This window comes from Larus michahellis, chromosome 8 (assembly GCF_964199755.1).
Source record: "Larus michahellis chromosome 8, bLarMic1.1, whole genome shotgun sequence".
Lineage (NCBI taxonomy): Eukaryota > Metazoa > Chordata > Aves > Charadriiformes > Laridae > Larus > Larus michahellis.
The window spans coordinates 51,334,609-51,357,670 of NC_133903.1; the positions used below are offsets into that span (position 1 = coordinate 51,334,609).

Sequence of the window (23,062 nt, forward strand, 5' to 3'; positions counted from 1 at the left end):
GTAGTCTGACTGTCGGTATAATCTGCCCTGTCTTACAAGGATGCTTGATGGTAAAACACTTAGTAACTCAAACAACAACTTAACCCACTGCAAGGCTTTTACTACTCCATTATCAGAAACTGTATGTCCCTTATGTGAAAGGTAACCTGTTGACCATGCATATACCTTGCTCCTAGCCATTATCTGCTACAAACACTAATGAAGTTCTTAGCAAGCCCTCTCTGATTCCAGATTTCCAGTTGCGTACCAATGAAACTGCTATTGCGAAAATATGATGCAAGCAGGAAAGATTTTTCACCTGAAGATTCATTTTGGTGGCTTCAGACCTAATGGCAATAGGTGCTTCTCAAACCCTCTCATACAGAGAGATACGCACCAAAAGGGTCTCTTCCCTGCATGGGTTGGCTGGGTTTAAACTTACAGTACCTTTTGGGAACAGCACTGTTGTAGGAATAATGTACAACTTTCTTGAGCATTGATAATAACAGAAAGGGAACTATATGGTTGGATGCAGTAAGAATCTACTTATTAATGACCATATATTACAAGTGGTAAAAATAGAAGAGCTGTATTCAGTTTTCATGCATTAAGTTATTGTGGGAAACAGCTGAAGATATACTAGAATAGTACGACAGGGGTTTTTTTTACAAAGTAAAACTGCCAAAACTAGAAGCATGCCGATGAAAGAAGAGAATTTAAAACACAGTTTTTCCTATTACAAGGGTGCAATGGAGGAGCCAGCCTCCTCTCCACCCTGTCCAAGGCATGGGAGCAACAGGGCATGCACCACAGAGAGAAGCAGGTCAGCTTAAAACAAAAGGAACATTTTGCTCACACAGCATGCCCTGGCCTGTGGCATTCATAGCCACAGGAAGTCACAGAATCAAACAAAATACCTAGTTTTTTTAAAAGGGACCGAATAATTTAATGGCCAAAACCAACATTTCCATGCTAAGCGAGGGGTAATCAAATCTTGTGCTTCAGGATGTAAACTGATCGGCCAAGGAGGCAGAGAGGAATTCTCTCTCTTCACTCATCATACAACTTTGTATGATTGACCAGGTATTGCGGTTTTTTTTCAAATTCCCTTTGAAGCACCATGTGTAGGATGGCGCTGAAGACATTATAGTAGTCTTGAGGGACCTGTGATTTCAGGTGGAATTGCAAAGCTAATGTGTTCCTCTCCTGAGGATGCATCAGTGGACAATTAAGTAAAAGGACTAATCACAAAAATCTTGTTTGTGTAATACCTTAATCCACACAACCGACGGAAAACTATTGGAAGAACCGATCCTAACTCGGTAACATACCTTGTCTGTGGTACTGCACACATTTCTCTACCATGCTAAACACTGTCTTAAAATACTCAGCTGCAGAGCCCTTCCTAAGGGAAGCTCTCGAAGTCAGACGGGATACTACCCATGAAGAGTCATTAAACCAAGCGTTAGACATAGACAATGAGCTAATTCTTCACCTCTAATGCAAAGCATTTGTCACTCCTATCAATGGGAACGCTCAGAAATGGCAATCTTAACAGAAGGATTTTTTAAAAAAGAAAATTAAAAGTCAAAACAGAAGATAGCAGCCTGTCTTCTCTCTCATAAAGTACATAACTTTAGGAATTTCAAACAGAAATCCCAATAAGACTTCCACATAAATTTTCTTGTGATCATGTTTTAACAATATATTTTGGATGGTGAGAGTTCATATTAAATTCTAAGTAAGGCCTATGTGAGGGAACTGTCTAGGTATGCCACGACCTAGCAGTGATCTGCAGAAACGACATCTAACAGGATACAATTACCATTACCTTGGTTTAGAATTATTTATCCTGCCTCCACTTTCAGCCTCCCAAAGTAGGCAGTGGTGTATCAGAATCCGTGTATTTTCGCAATGCATACCAAATGTCTTGTTCCAGTATTATTGCAACATAAAGAACCAAAAAATAAATACATATCGACATTGATTTCCGAGCTTTCTGTCAAGACGTACGTTTCCTATATTCATCCACAGTACTTAGTCGGAGTAAGGAAGTTTCACACTTTGCTTTAGCCAATCTTTGTTCAAAAGCAGTTCCTGGACAAATTAACAGAGTAAGACACTGTAAAGCCAGATTTTGAGCTCTTTTAAGATGAGCTTTTTCATGATCTCGTTCATCATCTCTTGACTGCCAAAAACTACACGCAGTATACTTAATTAGCAAATATTGAATGGAATTGAAAATTGAAAAATAATGAAAATAAATTTAAACTAAGATTCTTGAATAATAAGTGGGAATGAAGTGTTACCGCAAAATAGAAATATGTAATATAGGGATGTTTCCAATATGAAAACTGTCTGGGTTTTTTTTTTTTTTTTATGATGTGATGGCTTGATTGGCAGATTCCTCAGCTAGACAAAGAACCTCAACCCATATCCCATTGAGTTCAGTGGAAACAGGACCCAGTCCAGACTGGAAAACATCTGTCCTTTATCTCAAATAATTTTTTGTATATTTTGGGTTATAAGACCATTCTGTAATACAATTCTCATGCGTAGCATATCGCCATATCAAACAGTCTTGACTTTGAGAATTATGTTTAGCTCACGTTAATATGAAGAAAAGTATATAATAAAGCACTAGAGAAGTACAAAGCAGAGAAGCCCCATGCTTTATCTTAAGTGACTCGTACAGTATTGCAGCAAGTTACAAAAACAGATTTTCCACGAAACCAGGTTCTACCATAAAATCCAGCATGCCGACCATTTCATTCATAAAATCTCTCCCTTAAGCATTATAGTTACTTATATTGTGAGAAAGTCCAATTCAGTTCCAGGACCTGGAGATTTTTTGTTTTTTCATGAAAAAAAAAAAAAACTTAACACTGATTTTCATCTCTTCCCATAATATTAAAAATGATGTGTAAAGCTCTGCTAATCTGGTCTCTGGATAGCGCCCAATCTCTTGCCACGTGTTTCTGTTCTGGGTCTTGCCCTACGGGAATTTCTGTCAGCACATGCTCAGGAAACAGTTATACCGTTCACTTTTTTTTACTTTTTTTTTTTTTTGAGAAGGACTCTATCTGAAGTTTGGTGAACCTTTGCACTAATCACTGCCAGGTGCCTCTGGCTACGTTTCTGGAATGCAAAGAATCTTTTCCTTCTCTGCCTCTTTCTTCCTTTCTCCTCTCCCCCCCCCCCCCCGATATATAATAAATCCTTCATTGCAGATCAGCTTGCTGGGCATCATTGCATTTTATTACCCTCTTCTATAAACAATGAGCAAACAAGTTACTGGCCTGTGACACACTACCCTTCTTACAAGGCCTCAGTCTCTGCTCCGTGACTGCAGGACGTGACAGCGTGTTTCTGTTTGTCTCTTTTCTCACTGTGCTTGTGGCCAGGGTGAGTCCCTGGCTGCTGGTATGAAACTCAAGCTCTATTCCTGGCTCTGCTACTAATGTAACGGGTGACACACCTCTGTGTGTAACACCTTTAAAGCGTGGCAATGTCAGCCTTTTCCTATATTCTAGATAAATACAAGATACTATTTTTAATTCAGAATACTGCCTTGGATTAATGTAATCCAGTTCTGCATCTTCGCTCACCCACACTCTGAGCAGTGACAAGTGCCTGTACAACGAGCGCAGGAGCTAGTTAGCTCTGAGGAGTAAGAGGGGCTTCATAAACATTATGGCGGACAATATCGATGGGACCTTTATTGTGGCTGAAGAGTCTTAGGTCATTTAATTGCTTTAGAATATTTGTAATAATACCGATCAACAGTGGTATGAAAATAGCTTCAGGTTCAAAGTGACACAGGAGCCAAAGGAGTCCTTTCCTGGTACACTCAAAGGCTTTCTGTGTGGGCCTTCTCTTTAGGTACAGAGCGACTTACTGAAATACTCACAATCTTTTCTAACAAATACACATGCAAGTCTCAGTTGGGCATAAAAAGTAACTCGGTATTTTGTATTGCATTTCATTACCTACACAAACTCACAAACGTACCTAAACACATTTTCTTCTATGTTAAGTGAACATCTCTACAATTGTTCCGACCTCGTATTGCAATTTCTGCAGAGCATTTAAGTATAGTGATCATTATGAGAACGGTGCCAATCTAAAAGACACCTTTATTTATAGGGTTTGTTCAATGACCTCCTTTGAAATAAAGCTGATGGATCACTACAGTGGAAGGTGCTACATGTAAGGAAAATTTGAAAACTTATTATCGCTAACAATCTAGCAGGAAAATATATTTCCAAAGTAAAAAAAAAAATCCTTATTAATGTGGTCAAAGAAGTATCAAAACATATTTAAATACAGAGCACTGCCTTAGGTTCAAGTGATTGCCAGAAAGTCAATTACAAAGACATGCAATCACACGCAGATATTGCCTCCTCAGGATTATCCAGCATGCCCTGCATGCTTGACTCATCTGTCTTATTTTAGTCATTCGAGGTCATTATTCCCTGGCACGTGTGCAGCAAGATGCTTCCAGGTGCAGGTCGATTCTGTACAGGTAGCTGATGCCTGCTTTCTTCAAGTTTACAGTCTAAAAGGTACTATACCAAATAGTGGGAAATGTGAGGATAACTTAACTGCTTGTTATACCATGATAAATTATTGTGTTTGGCGTATGTGATTTACATGTAACTGCAGAAGTTTCACGTAAAAAGCAAAACAAAATTAAAACAAAATCAGCTTTACAAATGTTAAGCGTAAATTTAACTATAGCTAAAACCCAGTAATGGCTAAAATAATTAATATAATGCAGAAGAGCTGCAGTTGAATCCCCCTTAAATGGTTCCTGAGTTACGCTGACCAACTCCTTTCACCTCCCACCTTCCTGTAACTCTCTTGTTTCTTACTCTGAGGTCATTTTGCTCACAGCGTCTCCTCTGGGCAGGCAACACAGCACGCACTTTGAGATGCACTGGTGAAGGCGCTCTAATGAATGTCAATCCAGCCCTTTTAGAAACACAAACGAAATACATGCCTACCTATTTCCGCTGATGGCCAAACAATATTTTACCCCATGATCACCCACTAAGTTATTCTTAACCGTTTATTGTTAAAGTAAGCCTATGCTAATGCTAGTTTTTCTTTAAGGGGGGGAAAAAACTGTATAAGCCTATCTGGACATGATTATAAATGAATTCTGATCACATTTTCTACAATGAGATAAATGACTAGGGATTTGAAACCAGATGCCTTTAATTACTGATTTTCTTTGTTACATGAACCTCAGCTCCACACCTGTACATTGTTCTTTCTTTGGACAGATGTACTGATGCCCCTTTTGCGTGCTCAGATCCATAACACTGAGATAAATTATGATGGGTTCTTGGCTTCCTCCATTGAAAATGTTTTCAGCTGTCAGAGATATCTGTTTCTTGTTATTGGTTTTAGTGCTTTTGAAAGAAAGACTAAAACACTGACTTGTGTATTCTATTATAAATGAAGAGTATTCTCCAGTGGAATCCACAATGAATGAATGATCTATCTCCATGGTCCTAGGAAGCGTTACAAAAACTGTGTAGGTGTTTAGTTCTCCAGAGCACTTCTAGAGAGTAAAAGTTTGCTTCCTACAAAGATTCTAGCAACATGCCAGTTACTACTCAATTTATTTATGTGAGCTCACAAAGATTAATAAAAATTAGACATAAGTAGTTAGACACCTAATTGTCACTGAAAGTAATGAGAATTAGGTACACAAATGTATTTTCCTATCTGGCCATGGATTCTGGCAGTTAAAGGAGATAGGAGGATTGAAAAGAATCTCCCTGGTTTCCTTTACTGGTTTGGGGGCAATTTCTTAAATCTTATCCCAGAAACAGTTACACTCTAGAAGACTAACTGCTTGCAAACAACAATGAAACTCTTACCGCCATAATTTGAGTGTGGTCCCATCTGATGAGGAAGCACCCACCAGACTCTTTTATGCCATCATCAGCTACCAGCAAAGCTGAAGCCAAATCAGTCCCCCAGAGCCGAGATGTGGGGTTGTTGGGGGGTGCTTTCTCCCAGCTCCGCAGCTCACTGCCAGCAGTCAGGGGACTGGGCCAGATTCTTCTTTGAAATGGAGGCACCTGTCAGGGTCCCGGCAATGTGTGTAACAGGGATGAAACGTGGGTAGGAGCTGCCTTACAGTCTCTTATTGCCAAAGGATGGCAGGGTATCAGTACAAATGAAAGTCCAGCACACAAGATTTTACCCTACATATTTGTTTCCAAGCTTAGAAGTATCAAGAATTTCAAATCTAGTGTTCCCTGGTTGAGCAAGAAGGGAGGCTCTGTGTAGCTTGTGTTATTTTAGGTAGAGAGAAAGGAAGGACTAAATATTTGATACAGGTCTGTGGTACTTGAATTAACAGATCCTTCTTAGCAAGTTAACAAAAATTCTAATGTTTAAGCAGCCTAACTAAAACGTCTCTTTTCACGTGATTGTTTTTAAGTCCTGTTTCTTGTGATTTGGAATGGGTAAGTGGCTCTTCAGGGGCATCTGGAACATGGTTTGAACTGGCTGCAGTTAGCCGGTGAGAAGCCTGGGCAAAAGAGAGTTGTGTCAGCTCCTCCCTCTAACCCTGATTACTTAATCCTTTTTATTAAAGGCTCACAAGACTGGTTTCGGAGTTCTCATTAATCATCACCTGTGGACATCACAGATGTCTTACTCCCACTAGTTCTTCATTTACTGTTGTGTTTACAGAGCAGAAATGACCTAAATTACCACAGGAATATAAAACACTAGTTTCACTTACCTTTCCCTTGGAGACGCATCGCCTTCCCAATAAAGTTATTATTTGTCAGTACCCCCAGCTTCTTTTGAGAACATAAGTGCTTTTTGTTATGGGTGACACAAGTGACAGAGGGCCTCACAGTCACACATAGAGGGACCGTGTTCAGGTCCTACAAAGTGACCTTGTTAGGTCATTAAGCTAAATTGGTGCAAATCCCTAACTTGGTGCCACCACTCAAACTCACTTAACTTTAGTCATGAGAGTTTCATTTAGGCTGATAATTTATCACACTAAATATTTTAAACTGAAATATACAGAGATAGTTTACAAATGAAACGAAGCACATTTTTAGATGGTTTAGATAATAACAGCTAAAAAATAGCAGAAAGAAAGACAAGTGCAAAATCCACATAAGATTAAATACTAAAAGCTGTTTTTCTGTCTTCATACTGCTACAAATCAAAACAGACTATTTTTGCAATGGGGAAAATGAAACTGAGTTAGACATTATACATGGCATATGCTACCAGAAATGCTAAAATAACACTTTGCTACCTGAAATAAAACACAAATATATATTTAAACCTGGATCATGACAAGCCCACTTTCTGGATGCCAAAACATTTCTCAGTCACACACTTTTTAGTTTAATTAATATCAATATAAGGAAAATTTTTTGGTCGAGCATACACTTCATACCAGAATTTGAAAAAAAATACTCTCCATATTGTATAAAGCCAGTATAAATACATTTGGTAATGAAGTCAGATTTTGTTAGAACATTTTCAAGTGAATTAGATAATTTTGTCAAACTATTTAAATGTCTTAGCAAACCATTTGGGAAAATTGACTGCTGCACTTGGTATTGACTTTGGCAAAGGATGGTATAACATAGAGCTTTTTTTAAAAAAAAAAAAAAAGAAAAAGCCTTTAAATCAAATTCTGAATCTTATGTCAAACTTGAGTTGAATATTTGTACTCTGCATCATGTAGTTTTTGGCATCTTGCATATCTGATGACTCAGTAATTAGATTTCTTGATAGTAGTCATTTGGTTCGTTCCACAGACTTAAACTATGCAATGCAGTCTTGTCATTGTCCTGATTCACAGTATAGAAATTCTTCGCATTTACTTAAAAATTAATACTGAGACAGCTGACAAATGAGGCGAAACATTATATGTGTGCCAGAAAGCTGGAGCAGTTAATATGAAGAAAGGTAGTGTTAGGCATTTCTTTCCTATTGTAAACCATATATATTTTATATGAGTAATGGCATATTGCTATGAAGTGGCAAAAGTGTAACAGTTCTACAATTCAGTGACTCCAAGCATTAGATTATTAAGTGATTTTGCCCAGTTAAATGGATGAATGCTTTAAACAAAACTGTGTTAAATGAAATTCAAGGACTATTAGTTCACACTAAGTTTCTGTACTTGCAATTAAAATGTCATGTATGGGCTTTATTTCAGCAGTCATTAATAATGTAAGCATAAACAATTGAAAAACAGCAAAAGGCTCTTGGACTGGGTATGACAGCGCTGAATACAGATTATTTTGAGTTTAGAAAATGGTATTTGAGATGCTGAAAAATTCCAAGTAATTATGTCATGAAACTAGATACCCTGTTTTAAAATAACTATTCAAAAATACATTCCACTCTCCATTTCCTGATGTTTGGTTCATGGTTAGAAATCTGTTATCATCTCACTTTTACATTTTGTTGTGGTGTTTCTGCAAAGACTTTACGTTACTTAAGTATACAAGCACTGAAATCATCAATCGGCACTGTTGTCTCCTCTGAGAAAGAATACCTATTCCACTAGAACTGGGAACAGCAGAGACAATTCTGATGTAAACTTTGGCCTAAGCAAATGATCAAAACGTCTGTAGAAGGAGCTCAGTGAGAAACTTGCTTCACTCAGCACAGCATTTCTGCTGAAAAGAGAAGTGCTGTACTGTGGAATGGAGACACGAGGGGCAGCAAGGAGAATTCATCTGGGAGCTTCAGACCCCTCAAACTGGAAAACTGTCTGTTGCCCTCATTCTGGTCAAGTCTTTGCTTTCATTTCTTATTAACAGTACCAAAATGCAAAGTGCCTTAGAAACAAATCCTTCTCATAGTATATCCTCAGTTTATTTTGTTCATGGGAGTTTTTGCCTTAACTCCCCTAGGAAGCCCATCCTAGAACCAACTCAACGAGGAAATAGCTGAGCAGTGCACTGGGCGGCAATGAGAGGAGAGGATTCTACTCCCCCAGGCTCAAGTAGCCCCATTCTGCAGGTAAAGAATAGCTCGTGGATTACCTTCATTTTGGACTGTCTGTCTCCATTCCTCCCGTTTGTGCTCACTGCCTTCTCTGCTACAGAAAACTTCATGATCATCTGGTATAACTTCCGCCTGAATTGGCATGCCCAGTGCCTCCTGTTGGCCATGACTGTGCCACGGGCATGAGTCTGCCAGCAGGAAGACAAGGTCGGGAATGTGGGTGGCAGGGCAGGGAAGGAGGAGGGCTGGGCACAGGCATCTGTGTGACAGGGACGGGATAAGTCTATTCCTACGAGGGGCAGATATGTGTCGTGCATTGGGAGGGAGCACTGGTACCTGCTACTGGCATAGGTCAGAAGAGATGGCTGAAGGAGGAACTGGGTATAGAAGCTAATCTCGCTACAGCTGTCGTCCCCCAGTTCAGAAGAAAAATTGAGTAATTTGTTCCTAATTGAATTTCCTTAATCAGATTGTTCTTCAACTACTACAGGTGTAATTTTCATTACTGTGCCCTTTCCATGTCACTTACACTCTGCCTCTGCTCTCGCTTAAAGCATACAATTAAAAACTTTCTGGGCTTTCTTTTCCCCATATAAAAGAAGGGATGGGTCAGTCACTGGACTAGGATGGAAAAACTCTACATTCAATTGCTGTATTTGCTAAAGAACCCCGACATATTTTTAGGAAAAAAAAAAATATCTTAATCTCTCTGTATCCCAAGTTCCCATCAGTAAAGCAAAATCAGAGTCCCCTCCCTGTCGAAAGTGCTGGGAAGAAAAGCTGCAAGTTTGATGCTTAATTTGCATGAGTCTAGGCACCAAAAGAAATTCTGAGCAAAAAGATTAGAGCAGAATTTTGTGGCTTACAGAGATTCTTCACTGCTGAGAAGATGTTACGAGATCCTTGAGCAAACAGTGCTTTACAAATATCAGATACTGTAACAATGCAATGCAATCCATACTGTAGCAATGCAATCTATACCATCAGTGTGATAATATACTCTTCCCTGATGAGTATCTTACTGGTTAATGCCTGCTGCTGAGAGATGTATTACAGAAAATCTTATCAGAGAGCAAGGAAGTGAGAAAGCCTGCTGATCTGACACAAAGTCTTACTAAGGCAAATGCTGCCTTATTCCTGAGTGACTCATAGTTTGGGTTTTCACCCTTTGAGAGATTTCTCATTTTAGCTGAGAAAAGTTCTCTCACTTATCCAAAGTGAAGTCATCAAGGAAGAATTTAAAAAAAAAAAAATTAAAATCTAAATGCAATTGCATTCTATGAAGAAAAAAAAATCTCAGTGTGTTTTGTTGAAGACAAGGACAAGGCCCTGAGCAACCTGATAGTAATGTCAAAGTTTGCTCTGCTTTGCACAGGGACACAACCTTCTGAGGTCCCTTCAAAACTAAATTATTCTATGATTACAAAACAAACAAAATTGCTTAGTTTGAGCCAGTGTGTTTCATTCAAACAGCATTCATGCAAAGAAAAACAAACAATCATTCATTATCATGGCAGACAGAGGCCAAGCATGTTTCATACACATACCCTTCCCTAGCACTCTCCAGCGGCGACTGATGGTGATGTGGACTGGAAAGGGCAGAGTCGAGTGGATGGTGTCTTGAAGGGACGTCATGAGGAGGCGGCAATATACCTGGTGAGGGACCGTTATGGTTAGCGCTGGAACCACTGTACATGCCTGTGAACACACGTCATTTTGCAAAATAAAATAAGCAAGGGAAGAAGCATCCAAGTAAGTCCTTGAGAGTCCCCAACTCCTTCCCTATCCCCCACCCGACCCTGAGACACAAACACACAGCAGCCCCCTTCTGTTGGGGGAGTCATCCTGCCAGGGGAGTCCCCCAGGCAGAGACCCAATAGGTTAAGGAATACTGCTGTGCTTGGAATAGCACTCAGAGCAGCAGCAAGGTATTCTGACACATGTGTGCCCCCCCTCCCGCCCTCTCAGGTGGTCCATTTCTTCCTTGCTGTGACTGCAGACCTGTAAGCACTTCTCCTAGCAGCTGGCAGGACTTGGCAGGACTCTCACCCTGCCTTCACTATACTTCTGAGTGAGAACTCGCAGTGCTCGTTGCTTGCAGAATGATGGAGCTCATATTGACAGCAGAGTGGTACGTGACACCAACAGCACATCAGACACTGAACTCAGAGCACTGTGTTTCTGTGAGGGGGATCAGGATTTGGTTTTTTTTGTTATTCATTTAAAACTTTTTAACTTGACTTTCAATTAATATGCTGCTGGACACCATAGACTATTTAAAACTCTCACATACTGATACAAATGAAACCCCAGTGAATTAAATGTGAAGAGGAGTGAGGATAAATGTTTAACGAGACCATGAAAACAGAAGCTTTACAAGTACACAGAGGCTGAAGGACTGTTGATGCTCCTGTTTTTTAGGACTCCAGCTACTCTTCCCTACCATAGCTCTGGTGAGACCCCACCTGGAGTACTGTGTCCAGCTCTGGAGCCCCCAGCACAGGAAAGTCATGGACCTGTAGGAGCAGGTCCAGGGAGGGCCTTGACACTGCCTTTTGGCATGAAGGCTGCACTGAGGGCAGTCATCTGCAACGAGAGGAGATCGCAGAAGTGCTCGCTGCCTGGCGTTGCGAACACTGTTTGCAAATACCACCCTATGGCAGAAGGGAAAAAGGACTGGCTCCTCATAAATGCAATTCTTGGAAAAGTCTAGTCCTTTTCGCAGCTTCTCTGCCCTTCTCTTCCTCTTCTTAAAGTTTGCTTACAACACATCTCCCAGAGTTTTGGCCCACCAGGGCGTGCCTCCAGGGAATCTGCACCCAGAGGAGGACTAGAGCAGCCACTGTATTCTGAAGGCTGTGGAGAGCAAATGAAGTTTGCCAGCTCCCGCAGTGTCCAGCTATACAGCACTTAAGACCTCACACCCCCTCTGAGGTCTAGTTTCTTCACCTTCTCTCCTCCCGTAGCATTCACCTTTCCTTTCCCACTCATTGTGTGCAGAGCAACACGTTCAGGAAGAGCTGTGTGTCAGCTCTGCTTGGACGTGTCCCGTGTCACTGACAGGGTTCTGGATGGCACTGCTCCCAAACCCTTGCAGTGACATGGAGCAAGCAGAAAGCATCATGAAAATCTGGAGCCGTGGGGAATGTGTGACAGCCCTCAGGGTGGATAAGACACGGCTGAATGTCAGCATCTGTTTCTGTGTGACTGAAGAGCAGAACCACTAAGGCAAGATTCCAGCCACCTTTGTCAGAGACTTCAGATGAGTCAAAAACCTCTCATGAACAATGACTCCTCAGCTGTTGACAGATCTAAAGCAACAAAAATGAACCACATCATCTCTGTCTCCGCTAGACAGAACATTTGTCAACCAGCCAGTGAAACCAACTTGCTTTCTGCACTGAAAACCAGACAGAAGGGGCTTTAAGTAGTCAGATGTTCGCAGGTTATGCTAGGATTTATTTGTCAAAGCCTCTTCTGATAACAGTAAGTCAGTAGCTAGGATGCTACATTGTGAAAATGTCATTTTTCTACTGGTGGCTTCAGTCTGTTTTATGACACAATAGTTTCCACCTCCCCCAAATCCTTGCTGTTCATACATTCATTATCAGGCTTGGAAGATGTGCCAAATACCAATTTGACCTTGACTGTACAGTGTCATTTCACACTTCAGCTGTATTTCCTACAACACACAGTTCAGGTATATTCGCAGCACAGCCTGGAGGAAACCGCTAAACCTAAAAAGACGTGTTTATGCTCTCTAAGGCTAGTAGACTATTACCGGATCCTGTCAATAACTCGCCCAAAAAGCTCAAAACCCCTCAAAAGGTAGTTTTAGCAGTGTGGTGGCCAGTAGACACACTCATATGTTCTATCTTACAATTCCACCCTGAACAGTTCATGAATGTTTAAGAGGTCTCTCCTGGCCCCTTCCATACTGTCTCAGTTGCTGAGAATAGTTCAACTCTTTGCTTGGGGTGGATGAGAAAGACAGAGTAGCAGAGCACCTACCATCAGCCTGCTGCTCTAGAGAAGCAAGAAAATGTTAAAAAAGAACACCCCCCACACATCCATATGTCCAGGAGTTGAGTCCTGCATGATCCCATGCACTCAAACCCACCCCATTAGAAAACCAAATGAAACCAGAATCCCCGTCACCCCGAGTTTCTGCCATGCCCAACTGCTGTGCAGGGGAGTTTGCCCAGCTGTGGTGGAACTACTAGAGTGGACACCCATTGCCCACTCTTGCGCTTGAAAAGATGTATTGCTGTGGATCTCCTCTGCTATTTAAAGTAGTGCTTATTCCAGCCACCCTGAGTTTATCCATCTTTTGACTTACTGATCACACCTTCTCCGGAAGAGGCCCCTGCTTGGAGCACATGTGTGCTGAGGCTTGTAGGGTTTGTTCATCAGTGAGTTTTCCTTTTCCTGCATCTTTATTTACCACATTGCCCTCACTCACGCTCAGTTTGACACGTGGCGTCTCTTGTTCCCCCAATCCCTCTTCCACACCGCAGCTTGTGCTGCCTCACCCCAGGAGCCGCTGGCTCCCCAGGCACTGACACCCCCTCTCCGTGGCATTGCTAGATCGGCAGCTCACCACAACATCGGCTGAAGCATGTCAGGGCAAACCCAGCCGTCCCCATGTCCTCTGGGACACTGACAAATGTGGCGCTACACGTGTGCTGCCTGCTGCCAAGCAGCGTGTGTCCCAGCTGAGCCCTGCCTGCCTCCCCCACAGTGGGAACACTAATTTTGGGTGCCACTCTCTGGTAACCAGCTGCCAGTATTCATGAAGACTTGTCAGAACGTAATTATCTCTGAGGCATTTGTCAAATGTGGTTGAGCTTGGCTAATGGATTTAAAAAAATACTGTGGGGAAGGGGACTGACACACATGGGGACAGAGAGGCGAGCAAAATGATTACAGAAGCCTTGCTTCCCAAGGAAATGAGACTCGACCTGGGGTCCTGATTTGTACAGTGTTTATCCCTCAGACATGGGGCTAGTGGGAGGAATGGGGGGAGCTGCAGGGCTGCTCTGGTGTCAGACAGAGCGATGTGTGCTCCTGGGCCTGGTGGTGAGGCTCTGAGACTGCACAGCCCACCATTTGGATGAGGGCTGCATCCGCCCCTGAAGCTTCTGGATAGTGAGAAAGCCGAAACGCGAGCCAACGTAGACAAAGAATCGACCCTATTGTTCACTTGCTTCACTTGCATGGGGTGTCTGCCTGCAATTAAAGAGTAGTTCAAGGGCCATGTGGCACACACAATGGGAGATGGGATTTACTACAAGATTCCATGTGAGTCTGCAATGAGACATTAGTCATTTCTGTTGAGTCACTGAGAACCAAATCGGTACTTAATTAACATTAAAAGCTATTTATCTTACACAGTGCAAAACAAGGGCACTCCAACAGAACATTAACTTTATTTCCTTCAGAGGGACAGACCTTTCTCTGGTCACGGGCACTCTGCAGGGTGTACTACACTGGGCACCATGAATGCTATCAGCTCTCAGCCATTTATGCTGCTACTGGAATTCATTTTGACTGTAAAAAGTTTGATATGCATGTTTTCATTCCAGACTTAAGACACTCAAAGTTTGGAGTTGCTGTCACTCCGATTCCATGATTATGGAATGGTATGTTCATGGGCGTTAAGCCCAAAGACGGTGCTTTTAGAAGGAAATAGTGGCAGTGACAGTTTATCAGGAAAGAGAGTGTGAACTGCTTTGTTCAGGGAAGCAGGAGGTATCCTGGCCACTGCCAAGTCCTAACAGAAAGGAAGAGTTGTCTGAGTGGAGAGAAATCCTGTCTTTGCTGCATGGATCCCTTTACCCAGGAGATCAGGTGCCTCTACAATGGAAGAAGTCAAGAGGGGAAGAGCAGTTGCTGTTTCAGCCTCAGTATCATTTTCAATACTTCTAAAATGTCTCTTCTTTTACAGTTTTTCTTTTTTTTCAGCAGTGAGCTGTAATATTCTGAGTACCTGAAGTCACACAGAAGCCTTTGGAGCTGTTATGAATGACTAATCCTGCAAGTGCAACCCCGTTCAGGACTGTGCACCTTGGGCCTCTTCACGCATTGACCATCTTAGCTTGTAAATATATGTCATCAATCAGTATTTTAAATGGCTTGGCCTTTAACCTTAACATCTGTTGCCAAAACGGTACTCTGAGCATCTGTGACTAGCAGCTTTTCTTTTCCCCAGCTTTATGCCAACTGAGACCAGAAAAACAATAATAAAACATTCCCAGAGAAAATGCCTGAGCGGAATTACCTGAGTGGAGATACTGCCTTTGTGGAGAGAGTGGTACCAGTTCGTAGGCACAGCTAGAGTTGAATGTGTGCAGCCATGAAGCATCTTAGTTATGAGGAGGGAAAAAGGAGGAAGATCTAAGCAAACAGTGGGTTCCTCTGCCTGCGAAACATTCTTTTGCTCACTGTCTTACCCATTCCCAAGCACAAACCTGCTTTGAAGTCAGCCACAAGGGATGGGAGCTTTTTTAATATTTCATTTTTCCTGTGATTGGCTTTCATCCCTGACATATTTAAAATGTGCTTTAACTTGGAGAAAGACAAAACCGAAACTCTCCAGGAATTCAAGTGATCCCTAAAGCCCAGTGCTCTGCACATTAATAATATGGTTTCTTTGGAAAAAAAAAAAAACCAAAAACCCAAAACAAAAAAAAAAGGGAAAAACCCCCAAACTCAAAACAAAAACCCAAACCATGAACATTTTCATATTTTCAAGTGGAATCACGAGGACATCATATACTGTATTTATCCATATATATCCTATATAGAGTATTATACCTGATTTCTCCAGAAATATTACCTCTGCTTATTTGAAAGAGCAAATGTGCAATCATTGCAGACTATAGGTGGCAGCAGGAATGTCCTTATGCTTCGGTTCTGTAGGGATCAGCACTTTAGCTTATATGCCCTAAATAATGACAGAGGAACAACTTTGCCTATGGAATTGTACTACACATAGTATGAAGCAAGTTCTGTTTCACTGCAAAACAGTCATTCAAATCTTGATTTATTTTCCCTGGCTTTTTTTATACTGTGCATGTGATGGGGTCTCATATAGGATGACCCGATGGAAGTATCAGGGAAGATTTACTACGTTTTTTGCAACATCCTGGTGATGGATTGATATAATCAGCAAAGAAATCATATCAGAGAAAGCCAGTATTATTGATAGATAAAATCCTTAGTTTCACAAGAGGTTCTCAGAAATGACACTGAGAGGTTAGTTTATCTCTAAGTGAATAACTGTTTTCCTGTTTTATTTTTGTCACTTGAAACCTGAGGCTATTTCTGAGGTTCTTAAGTGCAGCCTGTTCTGAGGGAAATGTTGCTGGTCTTTCCTGTCCTGCCTGGAAGCGAGGGGCCAAGCCATGCTCCAGCTATGCCGGACTGGCAAGGGTGGAGAGCAGAGGCCACGTGCTGCCCTCACAGATGTTAAGAGTGCAGATGACAAAGGCAGAGGATGGAAATAATCCCCCCAACTCCCTTCAGCTTTCTGACACTTTTCGAGGAACAACATATAAACTGTGAGTGCAGATTCCCAGGGGAACAGTGTTAGAATGATCGGTTATTTCCCTTTCTACTTCATTCTGTTCACATTACATTCCAACATTTTATTGCAACTTGAACTAGAAAGGAGAACAGGAGATGTCAAGCAGGATGCATTTTTTGTTTTTAAGATTTGGAATGAGAAAAACGCAGAAGATTCTTACCTAAGTAATTTTTAGTAATCTATTACTTTGCTCTTACGTGGCAAAATATATTATTAAAGTGCATCAGCTCTTCCCTTGGTGCAGGGGAACTAGCACCAGGCATTTTCGTTTCTAACCCAAATTTTCCATTGGATTTCTCTAAGCCTCAACAGAAACAAGCTAGGGTTTGTCTGGAAAGCTCACACTCAGTTACTAAATGACCATAGGAAGTCCCATCTAAACATGAGGAGGAGCTTCTTTACTTTGAGGGTGGCAGAGCCCTGGCACAGGCTGCCCAGAGAGGTGGTGGAGTCTCCGTCTCTGGGGTCACTCCAAACCCGCCTGGACGCGTTCCTGTGCAACCTGCTCTGGGTGACCCTGCTCTGGCAGGGGGTTGGACTAGATGATCTCCAGAGGTCCCTTCCAACCCTATGATTCTATGATTCTAAATCAATTTAAAACTTATTTAGCAATACCAAGTCAAGCCGCTCCTCCACAATGGAAGTGCATCTTAAATCAAGATAGATTTAGCTCTAAGCTAAATAATTTTATGAATAATTTGGGATTTTAATAGTGCTGGACATTTTCTAATATTGACCAAGTTTGAAAATAGTCTTCAAAAATGGCAACCCTGCCTTTTTTTGTCTCACCTTGGCTCTGCTCTGCAACCTGAAGGCTTCCTCCTCTGAGGACAGGCTGAGAGAGTTGGGATTGTTCAGCCTGGAGAAGGCTCCAGGAGACCTTACTGTGGCCTTCCAGTACTTAAAAGGGGTTTATAAGAAAGACGGGGACGGACTTTTTAATGGGGACTGTTGTGATAGGACAAGGGGTAATGGTTTTAAACTCAAAGAGGGAAGATTTAGACTAGATAAAATGAAGAAATTTTTTATAATGAGGGTGGTGAAACGCTGGCACAGGTTGCTCAGAGAGGTGGTCAATATTCCATTCCCGGAAACATTCCAGGTCAGGCTGGACGGGGCTCTGAGCAACCTGATCTGGTTGGAGATGTCCCTGTCCATGGCAGGGGGCCATGGATAGAGTCCATGACTAAACGGCCTTTAAAGGTCCCTTCCAACTCAAACTATTTTATGATTCAAACTGTCCTTCGCTCTTAGACATAGCATGTGGTATACCAGACTCCACATTCCTGCCCCCAAATTAGGAATAGTCTATCCAAAACTGGATTTAGTATGCATTATTATTTAAACAATTATAGAATGAAAAAGTGATTAATACTTGTTACATCTTTTTTTTCTGGAGATTCTCTCCAGACTAGATACAGAATGTTGCCATATATCCATCCCATTTCTAATATGCAGCTGCCATTTAAAATCAATAAGATACTGAGATGAGTCATGACAGAGAATGACACAAGAAAACACAACAATGATGGCTTATAAATCAAGTGCATCGCATAATCTGGAGTTTTGTGTGCAGTAGTGGCTATACCATCCCACAATTAAACTGATGGCCTTTGAGAGTTCCTCTTCCTCTTTCTCTCTGCTGCCTAAACAAAGAAGCTGAGGTCCCCGATTCAGGATCCTCTGCTGAGGTTCAAAAGTTGTGAATCTAGATCTTATTTTCAGCAGAAGGGAATGGAAACATCTTTTTCTCTTCCTATAAAATGTATAGAATAGTCTAAAGTCCCAGAAAGGGGCCAGCTCTTGTTCAAACCACAAGAAAGAAAGAAAAGACAGACAAGAAAGAATGAAAGAAAGATTAAATACTAGAAAAGAGAATTAAAACAACATGTTTGACATTTCAAATTCAAGCTTTTGCTCCATTCATACATCACCATATTATCTGCTATAATCACACAGCGCGTGACAATACACAGCCTCATCAACTTTCCTGCAGCTCCTGAAGAGCTGGAAAACCTTACTGCTGCGTGCCTTTGTCTTTGCTAGAGCGCTCATTTGGCTTTAGCAAAGCTCATGCACCTGCATTCTGCTGAAGCCAAGGCAAACTTTTTAAAAAAGAACAAATGGATAGAGGCTGACTTTCAGCAGGGCTGCTACCCCCTTCACATGAAATTAACAGGAACTATTTGGCTGACTGACTCTGAAAAAACAAGTCAGGCTTTAGCAAACAACTCACAAAATTATTTCATTTCGTTTGTTGGTTTGGGTGGTTTTTTTTCATCTTCCATAGTGGCAAATCAGACCCGTAAGCTTTTCTGTTTTAAATCCTGTATTAGAAGAGACATTTAGCACCATACTTATTAGAAGTATTCTTACCTGTAATTAAATCATGATGACCTACAGATCTACCACATTTCCCATCCAAAATGTGTTGTGAAGATGTGTGGAGTTGTTGTATAGCTAAGCATTCACTTAGTACATCTTGTTCGATATCAGTACATGAATTTAGCTACAAGAGGAGGATAAAACAAACATAAAATAAAATGTCATTCTTAGGAACTTGGTGTAATTAAGGATGTCTCTATTACTTGGGTTTTTTTAATTAGAGATAATTCTGGTTTTCTTAAGTGCAGCAGTTAAGCGTGCTAATCTTAAATCAACAACAGTTTGCTTCAGAAAATAGTGTACGCTGTGTTTCTTCAAACCTTCCTCAGTAATTTAACTGCATATTTTCCGGCTTTCTGTAGTTTCTTGGGTTCTGTGGCAAAAGGATTGCATCACCTTGTAGCTGTGACACGTGGAAAGACATTTGATAGGGACGGAAAAGCGTTTGTGCTTATCAGATTAGAACTGGTGGAATAATACGCTGTCAGTAATGTGTAAGAGGTATCACCGATATGTCAGCTGTTCTCCATGTAAATTAAAGCTCTGGCAAAAGTGTCCGAAGCAAACTCTTGAAAACCACAACGTCGATCATATTAAAAACAGCAGGAGAGGAGAATTAAGAAAGAAAAGCATTTCTAATTCTCTTTCAAACACGCTGATGTTGCCAAGCTTTTGTCATAATATAGTGCTCACATTACACAAACAGCCATCATATTCTATAGCCATTAATAAATACTTATTGTCTTTACGTTTACAGTTTTGCATACCAATCTCCCCCAGGTTTGGTTATTCTAAATAAAAGGTCCAGGCAAACCTATTTAGAATTCTGCTATACAGCCATTTGTTGCTTCAAGATAAACATCTAACATTTGGATCACAAAGTGCATCTGCAGCCAATTAAACTTAAACTACTACTAAATTAACAGCTAACTTTCTCCTATTTTGTTCTTGTAAAGCCTTTCAGAACAACCAATTATTACCTCCGCAGTCATCTTCTAGGCTATGAACTAAACATTCAGGATTCCTTTGATGTAAGTCTAAGTGCAGGCATTTTATTTTATATCAGAGATGGCACATTTTGGTAGCATATCTCAACCAAGACATGTGGGCAGAGCAGCCTGTTAATTTTTCTTTCTTGGCTAAGTCATTTCCAGTCAGAACTCCTGGGAAGCTGATACCAACAGACAACTGCCTTTGTGGAGTTATAACCAAAAATGAGCAAATGAGTATAAACAGTCTTTTCCCCCGTGGACTGTCACCGTTTCAATAACACTGAGATTTAATTAGTTGTGAAAGGGTGGGGGTTTTTTCCTATAATACGTTTAAGTGAAATATTGGGGGGATTTTATTATTTCTTTATGAGTCAGGTTGGCTTTCGTTCCTTTTGAGAGCCTGATCAAAATGCACTTTAAATCTGCTGCTTTTTCAGATGTCTTTTAAGTTCAAATTAAAAAGACACAGGATCAAGTATTCATAAAGTTATCACGGATAAATGAGACAGGAAATCTGAAGATGATTTCAAACCACTGGAGAAGTGCAGATTTAGACTGGTCTCCCAAATAAGGTGTGGGAGGCAAGGAACTAACATTATTTTAAAATGGAGTTGATAAGTCTATGGGAGGCTATGTATATGCATGCAGGAAAATTCCTCAAGCTAGGAGATTAAGAGATATGAAACCCTGGATATTTGACGTCTTGGTACATCCAAGCAGCTTGAGTTTGCAATTTATGTGTACTGCATTTGTCCTGTATTGATTCTACGCTTAAGGCCTCCCACGGCTCATGTAGGAAGTACTTTGTGCCCCTTAATGCAAAGTTTGGATTTAGGGTTTTTTCCCCATCTTCCTCCCTAGAACTAGAAATAGGCTTCAACAGGTGACAGAGTATAACAGTGGGGACTGTCCCTTTGTCCAGATGTAAAGGATGTTAACGTGTTAACGCATTTAGCCCAGTACACAGAGCTGAACAAATGATACCCATGTTTGGTATCAGGAAATAATTCCCTCCTTCCTCCTCCCAAGAAGTACCTCAGCAACCACAGGAAGGAAAGGGGGTGTGTGTGTGTGTGTTTCTCGCCTTTGGAATAGGGAGCATGGTTGCTTTCCACAATCGTGTGGGAATTTCATATAACAAAATCTTCCTGTCACAAAGATCTTGCTATTGCAAAAGATTTTGGTGCCACAATCAACCTCTTCCTGTGGGCAATTACTGCTATAGCTTTCTGACTAGTACTCTCATTAAGCTTGCTCTAGGGGAGTGTTGGGAATGTTGCGACCTGCGGTGTGGGAGGCAGGTGCGCGGCACACCCTGTGGAACCTTCTAGAGAGCTGTAGTGAAGCCACATGGCCTGATAAAACAAAATTGGGCTTGAAAAATAGGTGGTCCTTTCCAGTCTTGCCAGGCTAAATGAGAGTTCTGACTGGACCTAACCTCAATTCTGTGGGCATCTGGATGGGTGCCAGGTATGAATAGCGTTACTCCCAGGCACAATGTTTCTAGACTGACTGTTTGAAATAGCGTGCACAACTCTGGACACTGATGTTCTAGAGACTGCTACTCAGATGGCATACACCTGATGCAGAGAACGGTTACAAGAAGAATGGGGGGACAGACAACTGTCCTTGGAAGGGGGAACATAGGTTCAGATTGGTGAATCTAGCCAAGTGAAAACTGTAGGGGATATAATTCAAACTGAGAAGTAGCAGGAGGGAAGGAGTGTAAGACAGGGGGCATGGCTGACACAAGGACAAGTCAGCATGAACTCATCACAGTTGTATTCAAGCAGGAAAATTAGGCCTCTTTGACATCCATCTCACTTCTCCATGGCTCATCCCAAATTCTGCAACTAAGATCGCCTGGGTTCTGCTATTGTCTCTTCTCTCTGCATGTTCCTCTCTTTGCTCTCCAGTACTTCTAGTTCTTACCTTTGACATTTTTGAAAACTAGCTGCTCCCTAAGCTCTATCTTGCCAGGCTGTCATTTCTGCTCTGTCCTCCATCCTTTACACATGCCTTGCTGTCTCATCCGTGGTGCTCTTGGCAGTGGCGAGGCAGCTGGGGGAAGACGTCATTGCTGCTTATTGAGCTAATCGTAATTGCTTGATAAGGCTTGCACTCCCTTCCTCTCCTGGGCCTGAAGTATGCTCATGGTCTGTTCTGTCACAGACCAGCTCTGTGGGGTCCCAATCAGCTTTTTACAAACTGTGTGTGCAAACGTGTAATAAAGAAGTCTCTGATCCGGGGCTGGTGCCCATAAGTATCCCCATTTAATAATGAGTTCAGGATTTAGCCCACAGAAACCAAAATACTTATTTGAATCTAATAGTAGTGAAAACATAACTAGCAGTCTGGGTTTGGAATGATTTATAAATGCATTTAAAATACAGATGTGGTGGGAAAAGTGAGGGTTTTTCATTCTCATCTATTACAAGCGCTCCTTTCCTGACATTTCCGTAGTATCCTGGCTTAGTTTCATTTGTGTTTTAGATGATCTGCCAACATGTATTTACTAGATGACTGCAGAGACTCAATGCGCTGGATGGGGCTTTGAGCAGCCTGGGCTGCTGGGAGGTGTCCCTGCCCATGGCAGCGGGGTTGGAACTAAATGATCTTTAAGGTCCCTTCCAACCCCAACCGTTCTATGATTCCATGATTCTGTGACATTTTGTGTGAATGACAGCAGAATTTGGGCTTGTGTATGAAAGATGAACAGGAAAGAAATGCTTGGAGAGAAAGCGTGGGGCAAACTGAAATGACAGGCTGGTAACCTGGAAAGGGTAAAACTATACAGTGGACTGGTTAACAACAATGATTAAAAACCAAACAGGAAATTAGCTCAACTTCAGTTTTCTTCTAGCGATATTGCAGAACAACTTGAGAATATTTGAGAATATATAAACTAAAGGTAAATTAAAAATAACTATATCAAGGAGGTCTGCAGATGTGTCACTTTTTGCCTAGTGGGTCTTACCTTCTTACGCACCTGTTGTTCTTTGGCTGAATGAGCTTTCACGTGTTTGCGCAGAGAGCTGGGGTCGGTGTAGCGTTTGGAGCAGCCAGGAATCTGACAGGCATAGGGTTTCTGTAAATGTGAGAAAAG

At 41.5% G+C, this 23,062-nt stretch overlaps 1 protein-coding gene across 1 annotated transcript in view; it reads right to left on the reverse strand.

Annotated features, from left to right (window-relative positions):
* GLIS1 (GLIS family zinc finger 1) overlaps nt 1-23,062 on the reverse strand; it is a 203,684-nt gene that overhangs the window by 16,298 nt on the left and 164,324 nt on the right. Inside the window, exons 6-8 of the mRNA XM_074597704.1 lie at nt 22,934-23,044; nt 18,956-19,088; nt 10,539-10,689 (exon numbers count right to left, since the gene is read on the reverse strand). Of these exons, the coding sequence (XP_074453805.1) occupies nt 10,539-10,689; nt 18,956-19,088; nt 22,934-23,044 (395 nt within the window). The remainder of the gene's footprint in view (nt 1-10,538; nt 10,690-18,955; nt 19,089-22,933; nt 23,045-23,062) is intronic.